Source organism: Ahaetulla prasina, chromosome 1, assembly GCF_028640845.1.
Source record: "Ahaetulla prasina isolate Xishuangbanna chromosome 1, ASM2864084v1, whole genome shotgun sequence".
NCBI lineage: Eukaryota > Metazoa > Chordata > Lepidosauria > Squamata > Colubridae > Ahaetulla > Ahaetulla prasina.
Window position 1 is genome coordinate 340,612,270 of NC_080539.1, and position 22,611 is coordinate 340,634,880.

At 38.5% G+C, this 22,611-nt stretch overlaps 2 protein-coding genes across 8 annotated transcripts in view; both read left to right on the top strand.

Moving 5' to 3' along the window:
• ASPG (asparaginase) overlaps positions 1–10,721 on the top strand; it is a 92,085-nt gene extending 81,364 nt beyond the window's left edge. The window contains exons 14-16 of the mRNA XM_058162817.1: positions 3,014–3,113; positions 4,471–4,532; positions 7,492–10,721. Coding sequence (XP_058018800.1) covers positions 3,014–3,113; positions 4,471–4,527 — 157 coding nt within the window. The 3' untranslated portion in view covers positions 4,528–4,532; positions 7,492–10,721. The remainder of the gene's footprint in view (positions 1–3,013; positions 3,114–4,470; positions 4,533–7,491) is intronic.
• An 8,788-nt stretch (positions 10,722–19,509) lies between these two features.
• The window catches only part of KIF26A (kinesin family member 26A), a 238,481-nt gene continuing 235,379 nt past the window's right edge, over positions 19,510–22,611 (top strand). The window contains exons 1-3 of one of the 7 annotated variants that reach the window (XM_058162818.1): positions 19,510–19,887; positions 20,262–20,413; positions 21,520–21,622. The gene's annotated coding sequence lies outside the window, so the exon portion shown is untranslated. Of the gene's footprint in view, positions 19,888–20,261; positions 21,623–22,611 lie in introns of all 7 variants that reach the window. The other 6 variants (XM_058162819.1, XM_058162820.1, XM_058162821.1 and 3 more) reach the window with 6 other exon arrangements.

The window sequence follows — 22,611 nt, forward strand, 5'->3', positions numbered from 1 at the left end:
AGCTATTTGGGCTTTTGTAATCTTGTAATCTTTCTTTTTCTGGCATCTTTTCCAAGCCTTTTGTTTCTCACCCTTTAAAAAACGTATTATTCTCCCCCCAAAAATTGTAGGTACCAGTTGTATTATTCTGAGCGATAGGGTTCCATATTTGGGCATATCTGGATGGTTACTAGATGGCTGCCAAGGGGGTAGTTCTATGGAAATAACTCTTTGCTGCCATCTAGTGATTGTCCAGATTTTTTAAGCTCAGATATTATAGCTTTAGTAGAGAGTGCAGGGAACAAGGATATCTTGGCCCTATTATTATATTGCACAAGATGGATAAGCATGAATAGCAAAATATGTGAGTGAAGGGCCCAATTGATGCAATCACAAGAAACTATTGCTAAAATCCACCCAGGAGTGAACCATTTTAGGTTTATGCTTCCTTTGAACAATGTTCCTCCTCAGAAAGAAAAAAATTGCCATGTCATACATAAATACATTCATATCTATCACTCTATTCTTTATTAGTACTAGCAATATTACGCAAAGTACAGAAAAGGGTTTCACTGGAGAAATGTTTGAAAGTATTAGCGGTAAATGGAAACCAGACTGTCAAAGAACATGATGGCTGGGGATTATCAAAGCTGACACCAGCCAGAGCATAGAAAAATTCAAAGAAATAGTTCAAGATTGGAAGGTGCGGAAGAGACCTGGCCCGTAGAATCATCAAGAGTTGGACTTGATTAATTGGATAACATCATCCTCATCATCACAGAAAAGGAATAAGAAATAGTAAGCCGAAGAAATTAAAATCATATACACAAAGGAAAAGGACATTTAGGTAAAGATAATTTATAGTAACCTCATCCACTACCCCTTTCCATTCCTTTCTATCCTAGTAAATCATTCATGCTTCCACCATGTCTATCCACAGGTTCATAGATTGCTTTTTTTGTTGGTAAAGAATAACCAACAATGTGAAGAATAAAAACCAGCTTGCCTCATTTACCTGCTATGAGTTTTGGTTTTCCTCTAATAATGGAATGTTGGAAAAGCAACCCATTCCTCCCTCTGCAGTTTGAGACAGCATATGTCCACAGAACATTACCATTTGATTATACTGATTGGAAAAGATGAATGAACTACAGTCCCAATAGAAGAGAATATTTGTAGCTCAGGATTGAACAGTGGAGTTCTTGGTGCTCTTCAAGCTTGGTTGCTTTCTTGCAGAGCTTTCAAGTTGGGTAATAAAATGTCTGCAAGAAAACAACCAAACTCAGAGAGCACCAAGGGCTCCACAAGATGGATGCAATTTAGAGTAAATATGGGTGCTGAAGAAGAAGGATTAGGCAAACACAATAAGTGAATCTGAATGAGCTTCCCTGTTTCCTTCAGTCAACTATATAACTTCCATGAATAAAACATCTCGTTGGGACTATGATTTCAAATGTTTCAGTGTGCATGGAGAAAATAAAGGTCAGTTTTTTTCCAAGTCCAGTCGTCCAGTCGTTACCAGGTGTATGTTATAAGAATTGGAGGACAGCTGATGCACTTACTATGTTTCACTAAACTTTTCAAACCTGACACTTTTTAAGTATTTCACATTAGTGCTTTGACTCTAAGCACAATTTCTCAGAAATTGGTTTTAGTAAAAAGACTGGAAACAGAGTCACAGAAAGAACCACAAAAAAATGTAAAAAAACCAAATGGAACTGATAAAACATAAACTCAATTTAATGGAAACAGAAGAACTAGCACAAAAGATTAAAAGAGCAAAACAAAACTACTTTGAAAATGCCAACAAACCAGGAAGATGGTTAGCATAATTAACATTCTAATGTAAGACTTTGTTTTAATGTTTTAAATTAATTATAATCTCTGCTGTTGCTAAACTGTAAGCATTATTCTTTAAATGGGGACCATTTTACTTTGAAACATCTTAAATAAAAATTACACACAAGAATTATAGAATTCATTATAGAATTGTAAGGAGTTATTTAGGCCAAGGAATCTAACTACTATTCAATGCAGGAATCCAGATTCAAGCATCCCTGAAATATGTTATTTGAATACATCCAGTGAAGATGAGCTTGAAGATGAGCTCGATTGATTGTTGAGTAATTATTCTATATTCTATACTCTGGAATGATAGAAGACAGGGCTTTCATCTATGAGTCATCTTTTCAGATAAGTGGAGAGTACTACAATAATGCTACACCAGTTTTGTGTAGTGGTTAAGGCATCAAGCTAGAAACCGGGAGACTGTGATTTTTAGCCCCACCATTGAGACATGAAAGCAGCTCAGTGACCTTGGACCAGTCACTTTTTCTCAGCCCTAGGAAGGAGGCAATGGCAAACCATTTCTGAAAAACCTTGCCAGGCAGGGACTTGACCTTTCTCTGAGAATCAGAGAATGATTAAATGGAAGAACAAAAAAGAAAAACAAAAAGAAAAGATTTTTTCCTAGTTTTTTTTCTAAAGATTAAGCTTCCCAATTCTGCCAATCTCTCTTCATGTAACTCAGTTTTTAGCTTAAATAGATAGATAGATGATACAGACAGATAGAAAGATAGATAGATAGATAGATAGATAGATAGATAGATAGATAGGAGATAGAGATATTTTAACAATATAGATTTTTCAATGTACATTTGGGGACTAAAGCAAGAATGTCTAGAAGTACTTGAATTTGGGATGAATCTGCTTGATTGATGATTATAATATTATAAAAACTGATAGTACCTTTTATTTTTGGTATATTAATATATTTATTGATTAGTGTATTGTTATTTATTGAATTTTATGGTCATAAACTGATTAGAGACTGGCGTAAAAATGAATTAGCATAAAAGCATTTGTAATAAATAAAATAAATACTTTAATTAGAATTACAGAAAGCAAATATACAGCAGAAATGAAAAGTGGTTAATTATCATTCTATGAAAGCTTGGTTTTCTATATATTTGTAAAGTGAGCTGTATTTCTCTGAACTCAGAATATTTAGAATAATAATATATTTTTCTTGCAGTCTTGCTTTTCATGGAGATCTTGATGGTCTGCTGGCATGGCATTTAGCTGGGGTAGATCTGAATCAAACTGGTTATGATGGAAACACTCCAGCTAATGTGGTAAGAATGACTGTGGATGACTATATCTTATATTCCGATTTCGGTTCTAGATGCAGGGAATATTGCTAGGTCATGCTCAAAGCCTTGGAAGAGGCTTTTTCAGAAGTTTTAATGGGAATGACATTGAGGGAGATTTTGCAAGACCAACTGTACCTGCGTTACATCTGTTCCATGTAGTTAACTCTCATGGATGACTGGGGCAAATCCAGTTTGATAGTGCTGCCTCCAAATAAAGAGAAGTAGCTGGGCCAGCAAGTAAGAATTACATTGCTCAAATGGGTAATTGCCATGAATTTTATGCAAATACTTGTACAATTGCAGTGTATGTCTCTGTATGTGTGCATATGTATAGAGGGAAAGAACTGCTGTCTAGCCATAGCCTTGATACAGTTAATGGAATTAACTCTTCTAATTAAGTGTGCATAGTATATGTAGGTTATTTATCTATTTTTCATGCGTCTCCTGCTAGCGCAGCTGAAAGAGGTTTGTAGCCCATGTAGCATAGTATGTAATAAAGTCTCAGAAGATATAAACATCTATAAAAGTGAATAGAAAATTAGATGATCAAAAAAAATAAAATGACTCACTTTTTTTCTTTCAAACAATGGGTGTCTTTCAAGCAGTCCTCAACTCTTGGATGGGGTATAGATAGACAGTATAATTTTAAACTTTATGAAATAGAAACATTGATCCAATTTTTCTAGAGTTTCAAAGAATGTCAAGTCATTCCTGGGAAGGTATTAAGTATTGGAGAATTTTGGAGCAGAGCCTTGACTGGACAATAAAACAGGACAATGCTTATAGGAACGTATTATAATATTGGGGAGCCCTGGTGGTGCAGTGATTAGAATGCAGTATTGCACGCAAACTCTTCCCAAAGCCTGGAGTTTGATCCTGAAAGGGCTCAAGGTTGACTGAGCCTTCCATCCTTCCCAGGTTGGTAAAATGAGGATCCAGATTCTTGGGGGCCACATCCTGACATTGTAAACCACCCAGAGTGTCTAAATGTTATTGCCATTGTAAACCACCCAGAGTGTCTAAATGTGTATTGCCATACACATTACTATGTGTATGGAAGATATACAGTATATGTAAATTTTGCACTCAAGAGTTGAAAGTATTAGCCAGTGACACCACCATTGCCCTGGGGACACCCAGTTGGGGGTTCCTTTCATGTCCCCAACAGGACTTGGAGTGCAGGATGAGAGCTCAACCCTGCCCCATGGCAGCTCTCAGGTCTCAAACCCGGGCTTGTTAAACTTCTCCCCAATGTTCCAATCATTTGAGCCACCATGCTCCTTAGTGTATGTAAATGTGATGGTGCTTACTGGCATTGCAATCTTTTTTTTTTTCATAGGCCAAGGCTGCAGGGCATGCAAAAGTCATCGAGTTTTTCAATAAATTGGCATCGTGAACTTGGTAAGTTTTTTAAAAAAAGGAGCATTCATCGTTATACATCATTTGGTCATGCAGCACAATGTGGAAAATGGGATGAGTGAGATCATGGTCCTCTGCTTTGAGTTTGTCATTTTGCCACTGACTTTTACAGTAACCGCCAGCAAACAGGCTTGTTTCTCTGCTTGAAGAGTGATTTAAGTGTAGAACTGGCTGAGAGTTAAGACACTTGAACCAGAAGAATGTTTTAGGCATGTTTCAGTTTCAGTAAATACAAATGTAATGTAACTACAACTCATAGCACATTATTTGGCTAACTTACAAGCACTTTGTAGTTTCAATTATAGACCTATGCATAAATAAATAAATAGCAACTAGTTTGCTTCTCAGTCTTGTCCTTTTTCAAATCTTCAGCCTTTGTTTTATTACTTCCAAAAGTTTCATATAATTTTCTACTTTTATGTGTTTCCTTGTTGTCCTCAACTACTTTATAAATTTTGGTCCATGAAAAAGTAGATCGAAATGAACATTACTCTTTAGGGTGCCCAAAGATTCTTTATTTTGTTTTCCACAACAAAATATAACGGCCATTCTTCTGAGCTTAGTTATTTCAGTTTGAACAAAAAATGAAATGAAATTTTTAAGTTACTATGGAAATTAGGGAAAAGTTTTTTTTGTGCGAGAATAACCAATCTGTGTAATGCAGATTTTTTAAAAACTTCAACTTACAGTAGTTTATTTTTTCATCCGGTTTCGCAGTCCATCTCTAAAAAGGGCATTTATGTCTGTACTGAATTCCATGAGGATGTTTTCAGACCAATCTTATTTTCTGAGTTATTATCCTTTATTCACACACTAGAGGACTGAAAGTATTCGGAGTCAGGAGTATTTATAAGAACAGCTGATTCTTTTACTTGAACAGTAGGATTTTCAAAGTTAACCACGTTCCAGGTTTTATTTCTATATATCAATAAAGAACTCAGAAAACATTGGTATCTGTAGTCAATTTATAAGCAGAATAAACTTTGAGTGAGAACAGATCCCTAAATTAAGCAGCCAGGATTTAACTACATAGATGCACCACAGAATTGCAAAATTTATTTTATACAAGCATACACTTTTTCTATCCTTCATCCCCAAATCCCATGTGAAATTGCTGCTTTTTAAATCTTTTCCCAACAGAAGAAGACTCTCTCACAAGACTCTCTCCCTCCCCCCTCCCATCCATCTGTCCAGAGGGTTTCTAAATCAGCTTTGCTCAAATTTGTATGCTCCAGATTTGCTGGCACTAGAGCTATTGGAATTGGCTGTGTTGGGTTGGAATTCTGTGTATTGTATTCCTCACACAATTATGTGCGGAAAGGACTATTCCTGAGTATTATCCGGGAACAGACAATTTGGGGATAGGGTGAGGGTTTAAACCATTTTGAAATAATCTAGTTTGCTTTCTTAGATCAAGGATGGTGTCTCTTCAAGTTTTTAAAAAAAATAAGATTTAGCAAGATTAGTCTACTTCTTGAAACAGACTTTGGGATAGTTCTTTTTTATAATCTGTACAAAATTATAAAAGTACTTCCTTTCCCACTTGAAACTCTGAATCCTGGTAGAGCATGTACTATCCCAGATCTCCAAGGTGGGTCAGTTTTGAAATCAACAATTTTAGAGATTAGGTTTAGACAGGAGGTCCCTAGAATCAAATCAATTATATTTATCAGTTTTTTAGAAGGGCAACAATGGGCATCACATTTGTTTTCCTAGCTACTTAGTTAAACTTTCTGGTAATGTACGCAGACAGATTTAAATTCTGAATGAAATGAAATGAACAGGGATTTTAAAAAGTGTATTGTGCTGGTACTCATGTTGTAGATCTGTGATTAGCTGAAACTCCCTCTTCAGGGCACACTGCTGACAGCTCTCTTTTTCTTTAAAGCCATTTAACAAAGTCTGCAAAATCCCCATTGGGGTTTCAGGTTATTAGAAAAATGGCTCCTTCCATAATGTGGAACAAGTTTCACATTGCTTCAGAGGCATGATGAAATGCTTTCTAGTTTTCTCTGGATATGAAATAGTCTTCAGGCCCTCATAAGCAAAGTTTCTAGCATATATGTTTGTATATTATGTTGATATATACATAGATATCAGCATTTTAATAGTTGTCTATTCCAGCAACCAAATTGTCAGCAACATTTTTACACTGGAATTATTTTGCATAGATATTTTGACAACAGCTGTGAAATATGAAACAATCAAGGAAGGTTTTATATATATATATAAAACATTTCTTAAATAATAACATTCAAGTAGACTCAAATTATTCAGAAAGGAGAAAAGCAATTTTGAGGGTGTTTTGTGTTCTCAGCTTGAGGAGTAAATATTTTCTGGAATGACTTGGGTGAAAAAGCAGACTCAAAGATAAAAACCAAACAAAAAACCAAACAAGAAATGCAGTAGAAGACAAAACGTAGCATTTCAGAAGATCCTAATAGAGTCAAGGACCACATTGCAATTCAGATAGTCTTTGATTTACAACCATAATTGAGCCCAAAATTTCCATTGTTAAGCAAGGCAGTTTGTGCCCCATTTTATGACCTTTCATGCCACAGTTGTTAAACAAATCACTGCAATTGTTAAATGAATCATGTGCTCATTAAGTGAATCTGGCTTTGCCCATTGACATTACTTATCAGAAACCAACTGGTGATCACTTGAGCTTGGGACAATGGAACTCTCAAAAATACTTGCCACGTGCCTGAATTTTGATCACATGGCCATAGGGATGTGACAGTGGTTGTTAAGTATGGTCATATGTCACTTTTTCAGTGCCATTGTAACTTTGAATGGTCATTAAATGTATGGTTCTAAGTCAAAGGCTACCTGTAGCTATTTTAGGCTAAGACTAGGAAGGTATTGTTTTATAGTAATACTCAGACAACTAACCTTCTCTCTCTCTCCCTCCTCTCTGTCATTTTTTTCAAAACTTTAGATACATGATGTTCCTTGTTGACTGTGAGGAAGAAAGGCACTGTTCATGCAAACAACTACAACCAATTGGAAAAGGCAATTGAATGCTTATGATGTTTAGGATTAACTTAGTATGGAGATTTCTTTTTTATATCTGACTTTAAAAAAAACAACACCCAAATCCTTATTAAAAGAAATAGTCTGCCTTTAAGGATATCATAGATCCAAACTGTATTCCCATAATAGCCTGTCAGATTGTATTTTGCTTTCAGGAAGTAATACATGATACTGAATCAAACTGTAGTATTCATTGGTAAAACTAGGACTTGAAACCTTTGCTGCTGCTCTTCAATTTTTATTACCTCAATGTACAAGACTATTGTTCCCATTATCCCTAGTCTCCATGGGCAGTACTAGGCTAGGAGTGATGGGAGGACTTCAGATTCAGAAGGGCTATTTTGCACTCAGAGCAATGCTCCCTGCCACTGAGATCTCTTGAGCTCTTTGCTGTGGTAGATAGTGTGAATCAACCCTTCTTAATAAAATTTAGAATTACTTAAAGTGCATAACTCCACCTTTAGCATTCTAAGAAACAACGTGATCAGCTATTGGCCATTGCGTTAGAAACTGAATAGTAGATTTCCTAACAAATAACTTTTTTGATGTGTGAACTGAAGATGGGTGCCAAGAAGACTGGAACCTCTGTGAAGATCAACCTCTGTGAAGAGAAATAATGGGGAAAGATATAAACAAGTCTGGAAAACTCAGTGATTTTAACAAAGAGAAAAAAAATGAGGGGGAGGGGAGGAGGAAGAGGGGAATCTTAACTTCACCCAGATCCCAGGTGAGTAAGAATCCAGAACATCTTTAGTACTCCTGAAACATAAAAAAAATTGAAAAACTGATTGGCAATGAAATGGCTTATCTTAAAAAACGATCTGTCTTTCTGGAATGCAGCACAAGATGTCTCGTACTGTATGGTGGAGGATATTCTGTGGTGTTTTGTGGCATGTTCAGTTTGATAAATGTAAAGCAAATCTTAGCATGAATTTAGAGATTCCTACTGTAGGACATGAGGGGAAACAGATAATTTCAGAAATCAAAAAATATCAATATGTTAAGCAGATGAGTAAATTTGCAAGTTTCTATAGGTAGTGAAGTGAAAATTAATCAGCCTTCTAGAGAATCTGATATGGGGTTATAACTGTATGAATTTGAAAACAACTTAATAAAATTTTGATAAGATTTCTCATGTTTCTCAAGTAGGCATTGCATATTCCTATTTTTAATGCTTCAGTCTGTTAAGTATTTACCGCCAAATACAGTAGAACTATGTGCTTTATTACCTTTAAAATGTCATGATGTGCTGCTATGGTTTTCAATAAAATATTTGGAAATTGTTTGTTCAGCATGAAGTGATTTGTGTGTGTGTTGTCTGAGACAATATGGCATTTTACTCACAAACAACCATAGCTGCCTGGAGCAGTGGCTTTTCACACTGTTGATTTCATGCAACACACTCATCTGAAGCTCTTGTTTTTCATTGAATAATAATCTGTTGAGTGCTTTGCAATTTTGGTGGCTTCTCACAAGCTCACTCAATGCAAACTAAAGAAATCAAAAAGAAACTTTTTCATTGGGCATTTGAAGATTGGGACATATAGACAGCCAAGGAGGATGCTAAAAGATGCATAATTAAAAATAACGCTAACAATAACTCTGCATACTTTCAACAAAGAGGATACACTCAGACGTATTTTTTTCTTGTGTCTTATCAACAAAGGCAGGTTTTGAAATTTTCTTTAGAACTGATCTCCCTGCCCCTCATCTAAATAGTAAAATGATGCTGCAAAGAGTGTGATAACAAAAACCAGTAACGAAAGCCTTGCTGTAATCTGGATTGATTATATGGTTTCACAGAGAAATTTACTCATATGCAAGAGTCTCATAGACTTGATAATCTTGAATTTTATTTCACAGACTTGTTTTATCTGGAATAAGGTTTGGCTTTTCCCATTTTTTTGTTTGAACATACATTAGAGTCCTTCTTGCTCTTTGAGCTTGGTTATTTATAACAACAACAACATCAACATCAACAACAACAGAGTTGGAAGGGACCTTGGAGGTCTTCTAGTCCAACCCCCTGCCCAGGCAGGAAACCCTACACCATTTCAGACAAATGATTATCCAACATTTTCTTAAAAATTTCCAGTGTTGGAGCATTTACAACTTCTGCAGGCAAGTTGTTCCACTGATTAATTGTTCTAACTGTCAGGAAATTTCTCCTTAGTTCTAAGTTGCATCTCTCCTTGATTAATTTCCACCCATTGCTTCTTGTTCTACCCTCAGGTGCTTTGGAGAATAGTTTGACTCCCTCTTCTTTGTTTGCAGACATTTCATTCCCTGATTAGGTAACATGATCAGTGCTAGTGAGTGTAGGGTTTGCTCCAAACAGCCTATTCCAGTCTGTACAAACATGAGCTATATACTGTACATTCTCTTCTATTGAACACACATTATAACATATAGTTTGACCTCCAAAAACCCACTTCAGCTGGGATATCAAGTCTCTGATAACTTTACTACCAAATCCCCCAAAGCCTGATCTGCTACATTTTCAACATCCATTAATTCGCTAGTCTTACTCCAGCAAGTATGGTAAAGGCCAGTTTGGTTTAGTGATTAAGGCACCAGGCTAGAAAGCAGGAGACCATAAGTTCAAATCGTATCTTTGACATGAAAGCCAATTGGCTGACCTTGGGTCACTCACTTTCAGCCCAATCTCCCTCTCAGGGTTGTTATGAAGAAAACAGGAGGAAGATGTTTTGGATATGCTTGCTGCTTTGAGTGTGTATGTGTGTCTGTATGGTGTCTTTGAAGACCCAATTTAAACTGTCTAGGACAGTGACAATTTATAATTGAAAATCACAAAGTAAACAATATATGGGTACAGTCTCAATTACTGTACATGTGTCCATAATTTTGCTTGCACAAGAAAGTGCCTCACCTGTATTTCTCTTCTTAATATATGTTTCTTGAACTATTATTTTACTTTTGTTTACTTGACACTCACCAGATGTTTCAGATCTACAGCTCCCAGAATTCTCAGCTAACATGGGGTTATCAACTCAACATATCAAAGGCTATCAAGTGAGGAAGGCAGACTGGCAATCTAGCATGAAGAATCTTGGTCAAATCCATTATTTCTCTTACTCAGACACTCTAACTGGCTGCTGCATAACTAATGGCAGCACCAGATGTATAATCTTTTTGCTAAACTGGAAAAAAAACCCATGCCTTGATAGAGTCATAGACTCGATCTGAAAAGACTATCCAAGGACTGAAAAGGACCTTGGAGATCAAGAAGAGATCAAGAAGATCTAATTCAGAGATAGGACACCTGGTGCCCATGACTGTCAGCGCCTTACCAACAAATCCTCTGCCATCCCCTAAATTCCCTCTCCCATCTGACTTTTTAAATAGATTATTTTAATTAAAAAATAAAATTATGTGGAATCTGGCCATGCTGCAAAGTGCCAACTTCTAGCATGGACTTTATTTACAAGTACAATATGCCTCTAGGTCTCTTATGCATTTTTAGAAAATAATAATAAAAAAACTTGGATGGCTCCAGTCTAGTGTTTTAAAAGGAAATCTGCCCACCTCAGAAAGCAGCCAAATAACAAGCCATAGGAGGTCAAGGGACTATTGGCTATGATGAATGGTTACTTAGCATTGGCTTGGGGATGAGGAGCATCCAGCTTACATTATGAAGATGAAGCTGCTGTGGCCAATAGGCAAAACCAAAGGCCCTGGAGTGATAATTCTGCACAACTCCTCTTGCAAATATACTCTCCATCCTATATATACACCGCTGGATTAAGTTAAAATTTGCAGACCAGAAGATTCCCAGACAGTTTTTTTTCTTTTGTCTTTTGATATATGTAAAACTTAGGATACTAAACACAGTGAATTCTGTGTGGCAAAGTGATGTCTGTAAAGAATTTGGAAAGGGGGGGGGGAGAGATAGACTATATATATTGCCCAAAGCTATAAATCCAAGACAGATATTTTTCCTGATCTATGACCAAAACATACTTTCTTTAATTTAAACCTACTCTTTCCCATCTGGTCTGAGTCGATGGGAAACTAAAAGTAGCTTCACACTACTTTACAAAGGATTTATTTTATGTTCTATTGCCATTCTACTTCAAGGTTATTGTTGGAGCCAGTAGGGATTTATGATCACAAAATAGTTGCTGGCAGTGCCAATGGTCAGCTGTAATAATATATTGTCAAAAGCAAGTTTGCACATTGGTTGATTAAAAGTATGGGTAATATGGACTTGACCAGGCAATCTCTGAGAATTGGACATAAGGGGATTATAAACAAGATAATAGGCTATAGAAAATCCAAAAGTAGTAGATTTCATTAGCATCTATGGTTTTATTGGTAGAGGGTGCCCTGAATGAAGCAGTATTCAGACTAGGGCAGGCAAAGTAATAAGATTAAGAATTTCCAGGCCTGAATTATCACCTTTATAGGATCTATTGGAACTCCAATGGTATCTAACAAACAGGAAGCAGCAGGTGAAGCTAAGCAAGATCACATCAAATACCTGTACAATTAGCACAGGGGCTCCCCAAGGCTGTGTGCTCTCCCCACTTCTCTTCTCTCTGTATATCAATGACTGCATCTCCAACGATCCATCTGTTAAGCTACTGAAGTTCGCAGATGACACAACAGTGATCGGTCTCATTCGAGACAATGACGAAACCGCATATAGACGAGAGGTCAAACAACCAGCCTTGTGGTGCAACCAAAACAATGTGGAACTGAACACACTCAAAACCATAGAAATGGTGGTAGACTTTAGGAGAAACCTTTCCATACTTCCACCTCTCACAATACTAGACAACACAGTATCAACAGTAGAAACTTTAAATTTCTAGGTTCTATCATATCACAAGATCTAAAATGGACAGCTAACATCAAAAACATCATCAAAAAAGGACAACAAAGAATGTTCTTTCTGCGCCAACTCAGTAAGCTCAAACTGCCCAAGGAGCTGCTGATTCAGTTCTACAGAGGAATTATTGAGTCTGTCATTTGCACCTCTATAACTGTCTGGTTCGGTTCTGCAACCCAACAAGAAAGACACAGACTTCAGAGGATAATTAGAACTGCAGAAAAAATAATTGCTACCAACCTGCCTTCCACTGAGAACCTGTATACTGCACGAATCAAGAAGAGGGCCGTGAAAATATTTACAGATCCCTCACATCCCTCACATCCAGGACATAAACTGTTTCAACTCCTACCCTCAGAACAACTAGACACAAGAACAGTTTTTTCCCGAAGGCCATCACTCTGCAAAACAAATAATTCCCTCAACACTGTCAAACTATTTATTAAATCTGCACTACTATTAATCTTCTCATAGTTCCCATCACCAATCTCTTTCCACTTATGACTGTATGACTGTAACTTTGTTGCTGGCAATCCTTATGATTTATATTGATATATTGACCATCAATTGTGTTGTAAATGTTGTACCTTGATGAACATATCTTTTCTTTTATGTACATTGAGAGCATATGCACCAAGACAAATTCCTTGTGTGTCCAATCACACTTTGCCAATAAAAAAAAATTCTATTCTATTCTATTCTGTCTTGAAGACCTGAATTGGTAGCTATAAGACTCTTCCCACTATAATGTTTTTATGGCAGACCTTAAAGGGACAGGGCAATAACTTCTACATCTACCATGATGCTGGTATATAGTTAAATGCAAGACTTGGTTACTATTCTCTGAATGAGAATAATCTTATCACAGCATGGCTTACCACACTCTTTGGATTTAAACCTACTCCTTCCCATCTGGTCTGAGTCGATGGGAAACTAAAAGTAGCTTCACACTACTTTACAAAGGATTTATTTTATGTTCTATTGCCATTCTACTTCAAGGTTATTGTTGGAGCCAGTAGGGATTTATGATCACAAAATAGTTGCTGGCAGTGCCAATGGTCAGCTGTAATAATATATTGTCAAAAGCAAGTTTGCACATTGGTTGATTAAAAGTATGGGTAATATGGACTTGACCAGGCAATCTCTGAGAATTGGACATGAGGGGATTATAAACAAGATAATAGGCTATAGAAAATCCAAAAGTAGTAGATTTCATTAGCATCTATGGTTTTATTGGTAGAGGGTGCCCTGAATGAAGCAGTATTCAGACTAGGGCAGACAAAGTAATAAGATTAAGAATTTCCAGGCCTGAATTATCACCTTTATAGGATCTATTGGAACTCCAATGGTATCTAACAAACAGGAAGCAGCAGGTGAAGCTAAGCAAGATCACATCAAATACCTGTACAATTAGCACAGGGGCTCCCCAAGGCTGTGTGCTCTCCCCACTTCTCTTCTCTCTGTATACCAATGACTGCATCTCCAATGATCCATCTGTTAAGCTACTGAAGTTCGCAGATGACACAACAGTGATTGGTCTCATTCGAGACAATGACGAAACCGCATATAGACGAGAGGTCAAACGACTAGCCTTGTGGTGCAACCAAAACAATCTGGAACTGAACACACTCAAAACCGTAGAAATGGTGGTAGACTTTAGGAGAAACCCTTCCATACTTCCACCTCTCACAATACTTGACAACACAGTATCAACAGTAGAAACCTTCAAATTTCTAGGTTCTATCATATCGCAAGATCTAAAATGGACAGCTAACATCAAAAACATCATTAAAAAAGGACAACAAAGAATGTTCTTTCTGCGCCAACTCAGTAAGCTCAAACTGCCCAAGGAGCTGCTGATTCAGTTCTACAGAGGAATTATTGAGTCTGTCATTTGCACCTCTATAACTGTCTGGTTCGGTTCTGCAACCCAACAAGAAAAACACAGACTTCAGAGGATAATTAGAACTGCAGAAAAAATAATTGCTACCAACCTGCCTTCCATTGAGGACCTGTATACTGCACGAATCAAGAAGAGGGCCGTGAAAATATTTACAGACCCCTCGCATCCAGGACATAAACTGTTTCAACTACTACCCTCAAAACGACGCTATAGAGCACTGCGCACCAGAACAACTAGACACAAGAACCGTTTTTTCCCGAAGGCCATCACTCTGCTAAACAAATAAACACTGTCAAACTATTTACTGAATCTGCACTACTATTAATCTTCTCATAGTTCCCATCACCAATCTCTTTCCACTTATGACTGTATGACTGTAACTTGTTGCTGGCAATCCTTATGATTTATATTGATATATTGACCATCAATTGTGTTGTAAATGTTGTACCTTGATGAACGTATCTTTTCTTTTATGTACATTGAGAGCATATGCACCAAGACAAATTCCTTGTGTGTCCAATCACACTTTGCCAATAAAAAAAAATAATTCTATTCTATTCTATTCTGTCTTGAAGACCTGAATTGGTAGCTATAAGACTCTTCCCAGTATAATGTTTTTATGGCAGAAAGGGACAGGGCAATAACTTCTACATCTACCATGATGCTGGTATATAGTTAAATGCAAGACTTGGTTACTATTCTCTGAATTCTCATTATAATAATATATTATCACAGCATGGCTTACCACACTCTTTGGATTCACACCACATACTCTAACTGGTCCTCCTGAAACTCTTTCCCATTAGAAACATATCTTTTCTCTGAGTATACTTACAGCCCTTCCATGTATTATTGAGAATAAGGTACTTCCAATCTGAAATACTGTTAGTTTCATTGGGCACCAAAGCACAATTAGAAATGTGCTCCTCTTTTCATAAGTAGGGACATTCAAGCTCTGTGGCCTTCTATAAAACTAAATGGAATGGAGGGAAACTAATTGGATAAGATTAACATTGTGTTCACTGATGTTTTGGGGCTATCAAATTAACTAGAGAACTCAGCTAGAATGGCATAAACAAAAGGGGCTGGAAAGATTGATCTCTGCTTTCTAGAAACTGTAATAGGGAAATTATTAATTTCATTTTTAAAAATCTGGATCAGGTATGCCATATTGAAGGAAAGTCCATTCACTCCTGTGCACATTTGCAGACAAAATTGTATTTAAAAAATCCAACATACACTGTAACAACCAAACTACAACTGCAATGCCTAGTATTCAAATGGCATTTTGCAATCAAACACAAATGATGTTCTTGTCCTTTTCATCGTGCCTACTGGGCAGCACTTCTATCAAAGCCACTGTGGTTCATTTGGTGAAGACTCTAATCTAAATAGGAACAATTATCCATAATTTTTCTAAAAATACTCTATGCAGACAGGCTTATCCCGAGTTGACATAAGCTACCTTTAATATATGATCATGCTGGACTTAGAAATGGGGAACAGGCTGACCCACTGGCTTATCAAATGAGGATGGAATGACAGTCTATTATGAAATTCTCAATACTTAATACTTTCCCATTTATCCTTTTAAGGCACAGTGACTCCTTGCCTTCCAAACCAAGTTAGAATTGTTAATCTGAGTTTTGCATAAAATTTTATAAGCATCTATCCTATCCTATCCTATCCTGTCCTGTCCTGTCCTGCTCCATCCCATCCCATCCCATCCCATCCCATCCCATCCCATCCACCATCTGCTCAGGCTTTGTTGGACTTAGCAAAACTCCAAGTAGTATTTTGTCTTTGAATTTGATTGAAACTTGCCACCATTCTTCCCATCTCAAATATTTTCCTTGACTGCCCTATAGTGCTTGAGTACCATTGATAATCCTAGTCATCTACAGGGCTTTCTTGGTATGTACTCTCAGATTGCAAGAACCATTCTGAGTCCAGGACAGATTGATTACTAAATTCAATATTCTCCCTAAATTGAATGTTCTCCTTCCATCATTTCCCTCACTTCTCCATCAAGACATTTTATGCACGTAACATTCTTTTAAAAGAAATTCTTGTTTTACACTTCCCATTTTAAATGTGCCAGCAGTATCAAAACTTCAGCAGAACGGCAAATCCAGGTCAGAAACTCATAGAAAGTTTTGAATGAAGATAAGGTGGATAAGCACCATCTCATCCGGTCTCTGATGAATGGAATCCATTTGTTCCCTGTCCTGGATTCAGACTTTGCCCAATTTGGAACGCAACCATATTAATTCCTCTAGCCTGGTTAGAGGCTCTCTGTCATCTCCACTTTATTTACTTTTACCCAACCTATCTGTGCCTCTTCCACAGCTGTGCTTTTTTACAGGTACCAGGAATAAACTTTTTATCTACAAAACAGGCAGTGCTGTATAACACAGCTACCTCTTTCCCTCAATTGTTTGCTTATAATTTTGTGGTTTGTGTAAATGCCAATTTTTCTGCCTAAGGGAAAACACCACACGATTCTCCATCCTCATTCTAACTTCAAGGGGCATTATAATCAAGGTTAGTTAAATTAGTTTGGTGGCTGAGTCCCAAAAAATATCCTAAAGGTCCTTTTCTATGATAGTAACAGATTATAATACTTGATTTTTTTGATCTTTTCATAGCAACCCACATCTTCTGCATTTCTCTGATTTTAAGTTTTCTGGATAGTGCCAGTTTCAGGCAAGTGCAGAGCTAACAGACATGAACACAAAAACAAATCAAGGTAGTCTCTGTGTTCAGGAAATAGGTTAATTATACAAGACATACCTATGTGATTACCAAAAGCTGTGGCAAAAACCATTACTCATGGCCTGATCCTGTTGCCCTATAGGGAATTTCCTAAAGAGATGCCTCCATTGTCATGCTATGTGTTGGATCATTACATCTGTAGTTATGGTAATTGCGCCAAAACAGTTTCATGTCAAGAAGAGGAACCACATAAAATGCTTAAAATGCATGTTAATGTTTTATAAAATTTGCATGTAGGATGAACTAAGAAAGATGTGGAAATTGAGAGAAGTTTCATTTACCGTATTGGAACATTCTCAAATTCAGTGTGCTAATCAGCTCTCTACTGACCACACTTATGTCAGCCTCATTTTCATGTATTCAGTACAACTGTCCATGTGAGAAAGTCTTTGTGCTCCTAACAGAATGGGACTCTGCCATAGAATTCTGGTTCATGTTGAAGGCAATTTGTGTTCAGCTGCTAAATGTATTGTTTTCTGCAAGAGCATGTTATTATTTGAGTATTGGCTGAGCTGGGTTAATGCTTATAGAATGACCCAGCTTGACAACTAGGTTGTTTTTTTTTACACCAGCCACATTTTGAACCCAGGAAGAGCTGAATGACTCTTAATGCTGGTTCCACCCGCTGAGTCACTATCAGAAGAGTTGAAATGCCTGCATGACTTGAAATGCTCTCAACGTTCTCTGGCCCAGTGAAACTAATAGAAAAACTGTTTGAGTGGCCTCATGCTAGCTGTATCATACTGAACTACAAACCAATCAACACCTTTAACCTTGTATGTTATGAAAATCTAGCCCATGTCATCACTCTGCCCATGCATGCACTTGCCCTCATTTTTCAAAAGACAGTGACTTGCCTGAAGTTACCCAGTAATTTACACAGTCAAGTGCAGATTTATTGTGGTCTCTCCTTATTTAACTACTTGAATATCATGCTGGCTTTTACATACATGTATCAATTCAAAGGGGTGCAATATGGATTTTTTGTACACTAGAGAACTCTGCCAATTTTTCTTCTAACATCTTTGGGGCTGCCACCTGTCCTTTTGTAGCCATGTAAAGGCAGAAAAGAGGATTCAGGCATACAAGGTTCACAATCAGCTATATGCCACAAATTTCACCTTTCCGTCATATTGACAATAGAAGAAAGGATCCAGAAAGTTGGCTATCTTTGGCTTGATTAGCTAACTCATTTCCAAAAGGTCTCCCAACGGCTCATTTGTAAAGAAAACTTAACATTTGACCTAAGGAGAAGGCTCCATTCTGCATATATCATTGCACACTAGTAGAGACAAAGTGGGGGCAACTGCTGGGAAAACTGTGCAAGCCACGTTCATAAGCGATTCTCCAACTGTGACTTTTCTATTTACCGGTGAGACTTGAACTAAGCTAGGCAGGCCGTTTCCCAGGTCACTACACCTCATGCCACCAAACGGCGATGTTTTATCAAGTGGCCAGTTCCAGAGGTGGATTTCAGGAGGTTCTGACCAGTTCTGGAGAACTTGTAGCGGAAATTTTGAGTAGTTTGGAGAACCGCTAGTAAAAAATTCTGACTAGCCTCGCCCCCATCTATTCTCTGCCTCCCAAATCCCAGCTGATGGGGAGGAAATGGGGATTTTTGCAGTAACCTTCCCCTGGAGTGGGGTGGGAATGGAGATTTTACAGTATTCTTCCCTGCCAGGGCCACCAAGCCACACCCACAGAACCAGTAGTAAAAAAAATTGAAACCCATCATTGGCCGGTTCACGTGGAATTGCTTTGTCCTTCTCATTCAGCCTCCCTCCCCACCCCCGCCTAAAAAGAGGCTTGCTCTAAGCCCCCCCCCCACACTCCACTCCTGTGCCTGGTCTGAGCGTCTTGGTTGGCGCGTTGTCACCCCAGCCCAGCGCTCCTCGCGGACTTGCAAAAGGGATTCTCACTCTCCGACATGCCGGGAAAGGGCTCACTGGCGCGTGTGAGACAGCCCAGGCGGAGGGAGCCTGGCTTTTCCTGAGAAACTCGCCGTCCACCCCCCACCCCACCCCACCCCCACGCCTTTCCCTGCTTCCCCTATGATTCAAGGAGACCTCAGCGGACTCGGCCCAACCTGTTGAGCGGTTTTGTGTGTTTTTTTGTTTGTTGGTTCTTGTCGCTGTTACTCCTTTCCCAATGACGAGGCTGTTCGGAGCGCACCTGGGTGAGGGCAGGAGGCGCCCAAACGCGCCACAGAACAGGTTTGCCTCCGGCCCGCTCCCTGCTTACGTTTACACCGACCCAGATGAGCGCTGTGGGGGAAAAGGAAAAAAAAACACAACAAAAACTACACGCGCGCGCGCACACACACACACACACCCCGTCAGCACCCTTCCACACCTCCCCGCCACCCCCACCCCGCTTGCTGTCGTTGCAAAGGCCGCCTGGAAAAACTGGTCGCGGCAGGGGCGCGGGCCGCATTCTTGCTTGCCCCTGCAGGCGACGGCGAAGGAGTCGGGCGGGTATAAAAGAGGAAGAGCAGGTTGAGGCACCTCGAGCTCAGCTCGGGACGGCGAGGAGAGAGCGAGCGGAGCCGGCCGGCCGGGCGCGCGCCCACCTCTCCCTGCCTGACAGGGCAGCGTAGCTTCGATTTTCGACGCTCTGGCAGGATAATTTAAAGAAGCTCCGCCGGGCTCGCACCCGGCATTCCTTCCCACCTTTCCTCCTGCCGCCGCCGCTGGCTTGGCCGGTCCTTGGCGTGGGAATGGGGCGGAGGGGCAGAGCGCGCGCGCCTCTCGCCCGGATCTTCTTGGCACTTTGTAAGTGGCGCTGCCTACGAGGAGTTGGGTCCAAGGCAGGCTTGTCTGTGGTGTCTTTATGCCTTCGCTTATTCCGTTTCCCTGCTTGCTTCCCCCCTCTCCCTCTCCCTCTCCCCCCTCCCTATTTCTTTTTCGTCTGGCTTAGCAGGTCGTGGAGGCGCAGAAACGCGAACTGCGGTTTTGTGAGAGAAGTGGAACTTTTTGTTTGGCGGCGGGACTGGGGGGGGGGGACCGGGCGGGAGGTCGCTTCCCCTTTCTTCAGCCCAGCCCAGCCAAGCCAGCCCTGTCCTTCCAACTCCAAGCTCTCTCAGCCTGCTGGGTGCAGTGGTTCTTAACAGTTCAACAGTTCTGTAGCATAATTGTGAAATGTTTAGGACCACTTGATCCGGACGGCCTGTGCGTCGCGGGATGGAAAGGAAGTCACCCTGTGGATTTAGGGCAAGGGGAATAAAACGTGAGGAAAAAAACAACGACGAACTCAATCCGGACTTCAGCTGCTGTCCACTGGAGTCAGTCTTTTGCAAAGGTGTGTGTGTGTGGGGGGGAGAGGTTTAAAGCCACTTTGTGAAACGCCCCGTCTAGGTCCATCTGCAAGGAGACCCCCAACAAATCCTGAAGATGAAGTCAATGAAAGTCTGGATGAGGCAGAAAGGAAAAGGAGAGAAATAAGCTCTGAATAATTTCTCCTCTTAAAAATATTGAGTCAAAGGAGCAAACAAACAAAAAGAATATAACTAGAAAATTTTAAAAGAGAAAATGTCAAATTCAACTTTAAAAAACAAAAAAACAAAAAACAAATTTATAGTTCCCAAGATGACTGCAAGTTTTGAAGAGCAAAGAGTATAATAAGTTTTTTAATTTTGTTTTTAATTGTATATTGTTCTGTTCTTATTCTGGCTGTAAACCACCCTGAGTCCTTCGGGAGAAGGGTGGTATAGAAATCTAATTAATAATAATAATAATAATAATAATAATAATAATAATAATAATAATAATAATAATAATAATAATAGAGAAAGCAAAAATAATAGGACAGGCGAATAAACAAAATGAAATAGAAAGCACTGTGTTCACTAAGCAGTGCTAGAAAAATAACTGCAGGGAAATAAACAGTAATCATTATAAATTGCTGTCATGATGGTCAGAGAAGTCCAATGGAAGGAATAGATGGGGCCATTTATTTCATGTGTAAAATGTGGTTTCATGTTACTGACAGCTCTTTGTTATTCTAAATCGAAAATAAAAAAATTCTCACTATATGAAAAACCAGGTTATCAAGCTGTGGCAATAGAATGAGATCACCAGTACCTTTCAGTGTGCCAGCAAATTAGCTATTCAAGTCAAGATAAGGATAGTAGTCAAAATGAAAAACAAACAAACAAACCCAGATCAGTGGGTTGACTTTGAAGAATAAGATTTTATTTTTGTAGATTCTGACACTGAAGGTAGAAATCTAAGGTTGACAGCTTCTGGTGTCACCTACACTATTTATTGTAGAATAAAGCTTCTGTTGATTTCAGTGGAATAAATATGCAGAGACATCAGAAATATCAGGCATTCACTTTGGAGATCTACTTCTGCAGGTGCCTAATTTTCATTGTGTTGTTAAAATGATATAATTACTTACTCCAGAACATTGCCACTGCAGAATAAATGATTTGGAATCCAAATATTTACTCTCTGAGAAGTCAACTCAAAACTTGTTTTCTTGGATTTTGATCAGATATACTCCCAGGTAAGAGAATTCTTCAGATTACAATTTAGCCTATTCTTCTACTGTCTTCCACAAAAGAGAGAGAAAAAGTATGCAATGTAATAAATATAAAGAAAGTTATTTTCTCTTTGTTTTGGGGTTATGAAGAACGAAATGTGTAGGAGATTGCTGAACAAAAAACATGGTCAACATATTTCAGCTTAGCATGTTAGGCAACCCACCCCATGTAATTAGTTACGTGGTACAAACCCAGAAAATTGAGTTGAACAAGCCTTCTTTAAATCAGTGTTATGTGAAGAACTTTCAATATTTCAAGAGTTTCTGAAAGTTGGGTAGCACATACATTTAATATATTGCTATTAATTCACAATATTTAGGTTTCTGTAATGAGAACAATGAATCATTTTGATGAATTGCAATGTATTTCTTTCCACATTCAAAACCAGAAAAGTGATGTTTTTGATTTTGACAGCAGGTTGTTAATGTATATACTTAAAAAATGAATCAGGAGGAAAAGCAGGTTGCACTGGGTTGCACTTTCCTATTCTGTTGCTGCTCCCAGTTTCATACCTGGGTACAAAGGTGTGGTGACATTTTCTTTATCTCTCGGCAAAACATAATAAAGACGAAAGCGTTACTCAATCCTTTTTTCCATTCAACATGAGGTGACATTTTTACAACTTGAGACTAGTCACATCAAACATTAGTTATTAGTTGTGCCTCCTGTTGAACTGGCCTGAGCAGGAATGCTGGGGGTTTCATTTATTCATCAGTCATTTTCTCAAGTTAAATAAACGTGTGTCAAGGGAGGAAATCCATATTTGTCTATGGTAGCCAAACTTTAGAATGAATTTTGTATAACCTTTTCCGCCTAACTCATTTTATTAAAAGGCATGAGCTTTTTGAGCTACAGCTCTCATCAGAGAGGAAGATATGTCTTGGCTATTTTGACACAATACAATGAAACAAGAAGTCAGAGACACATTTGTATAATATGCTAGCTTAGCTAG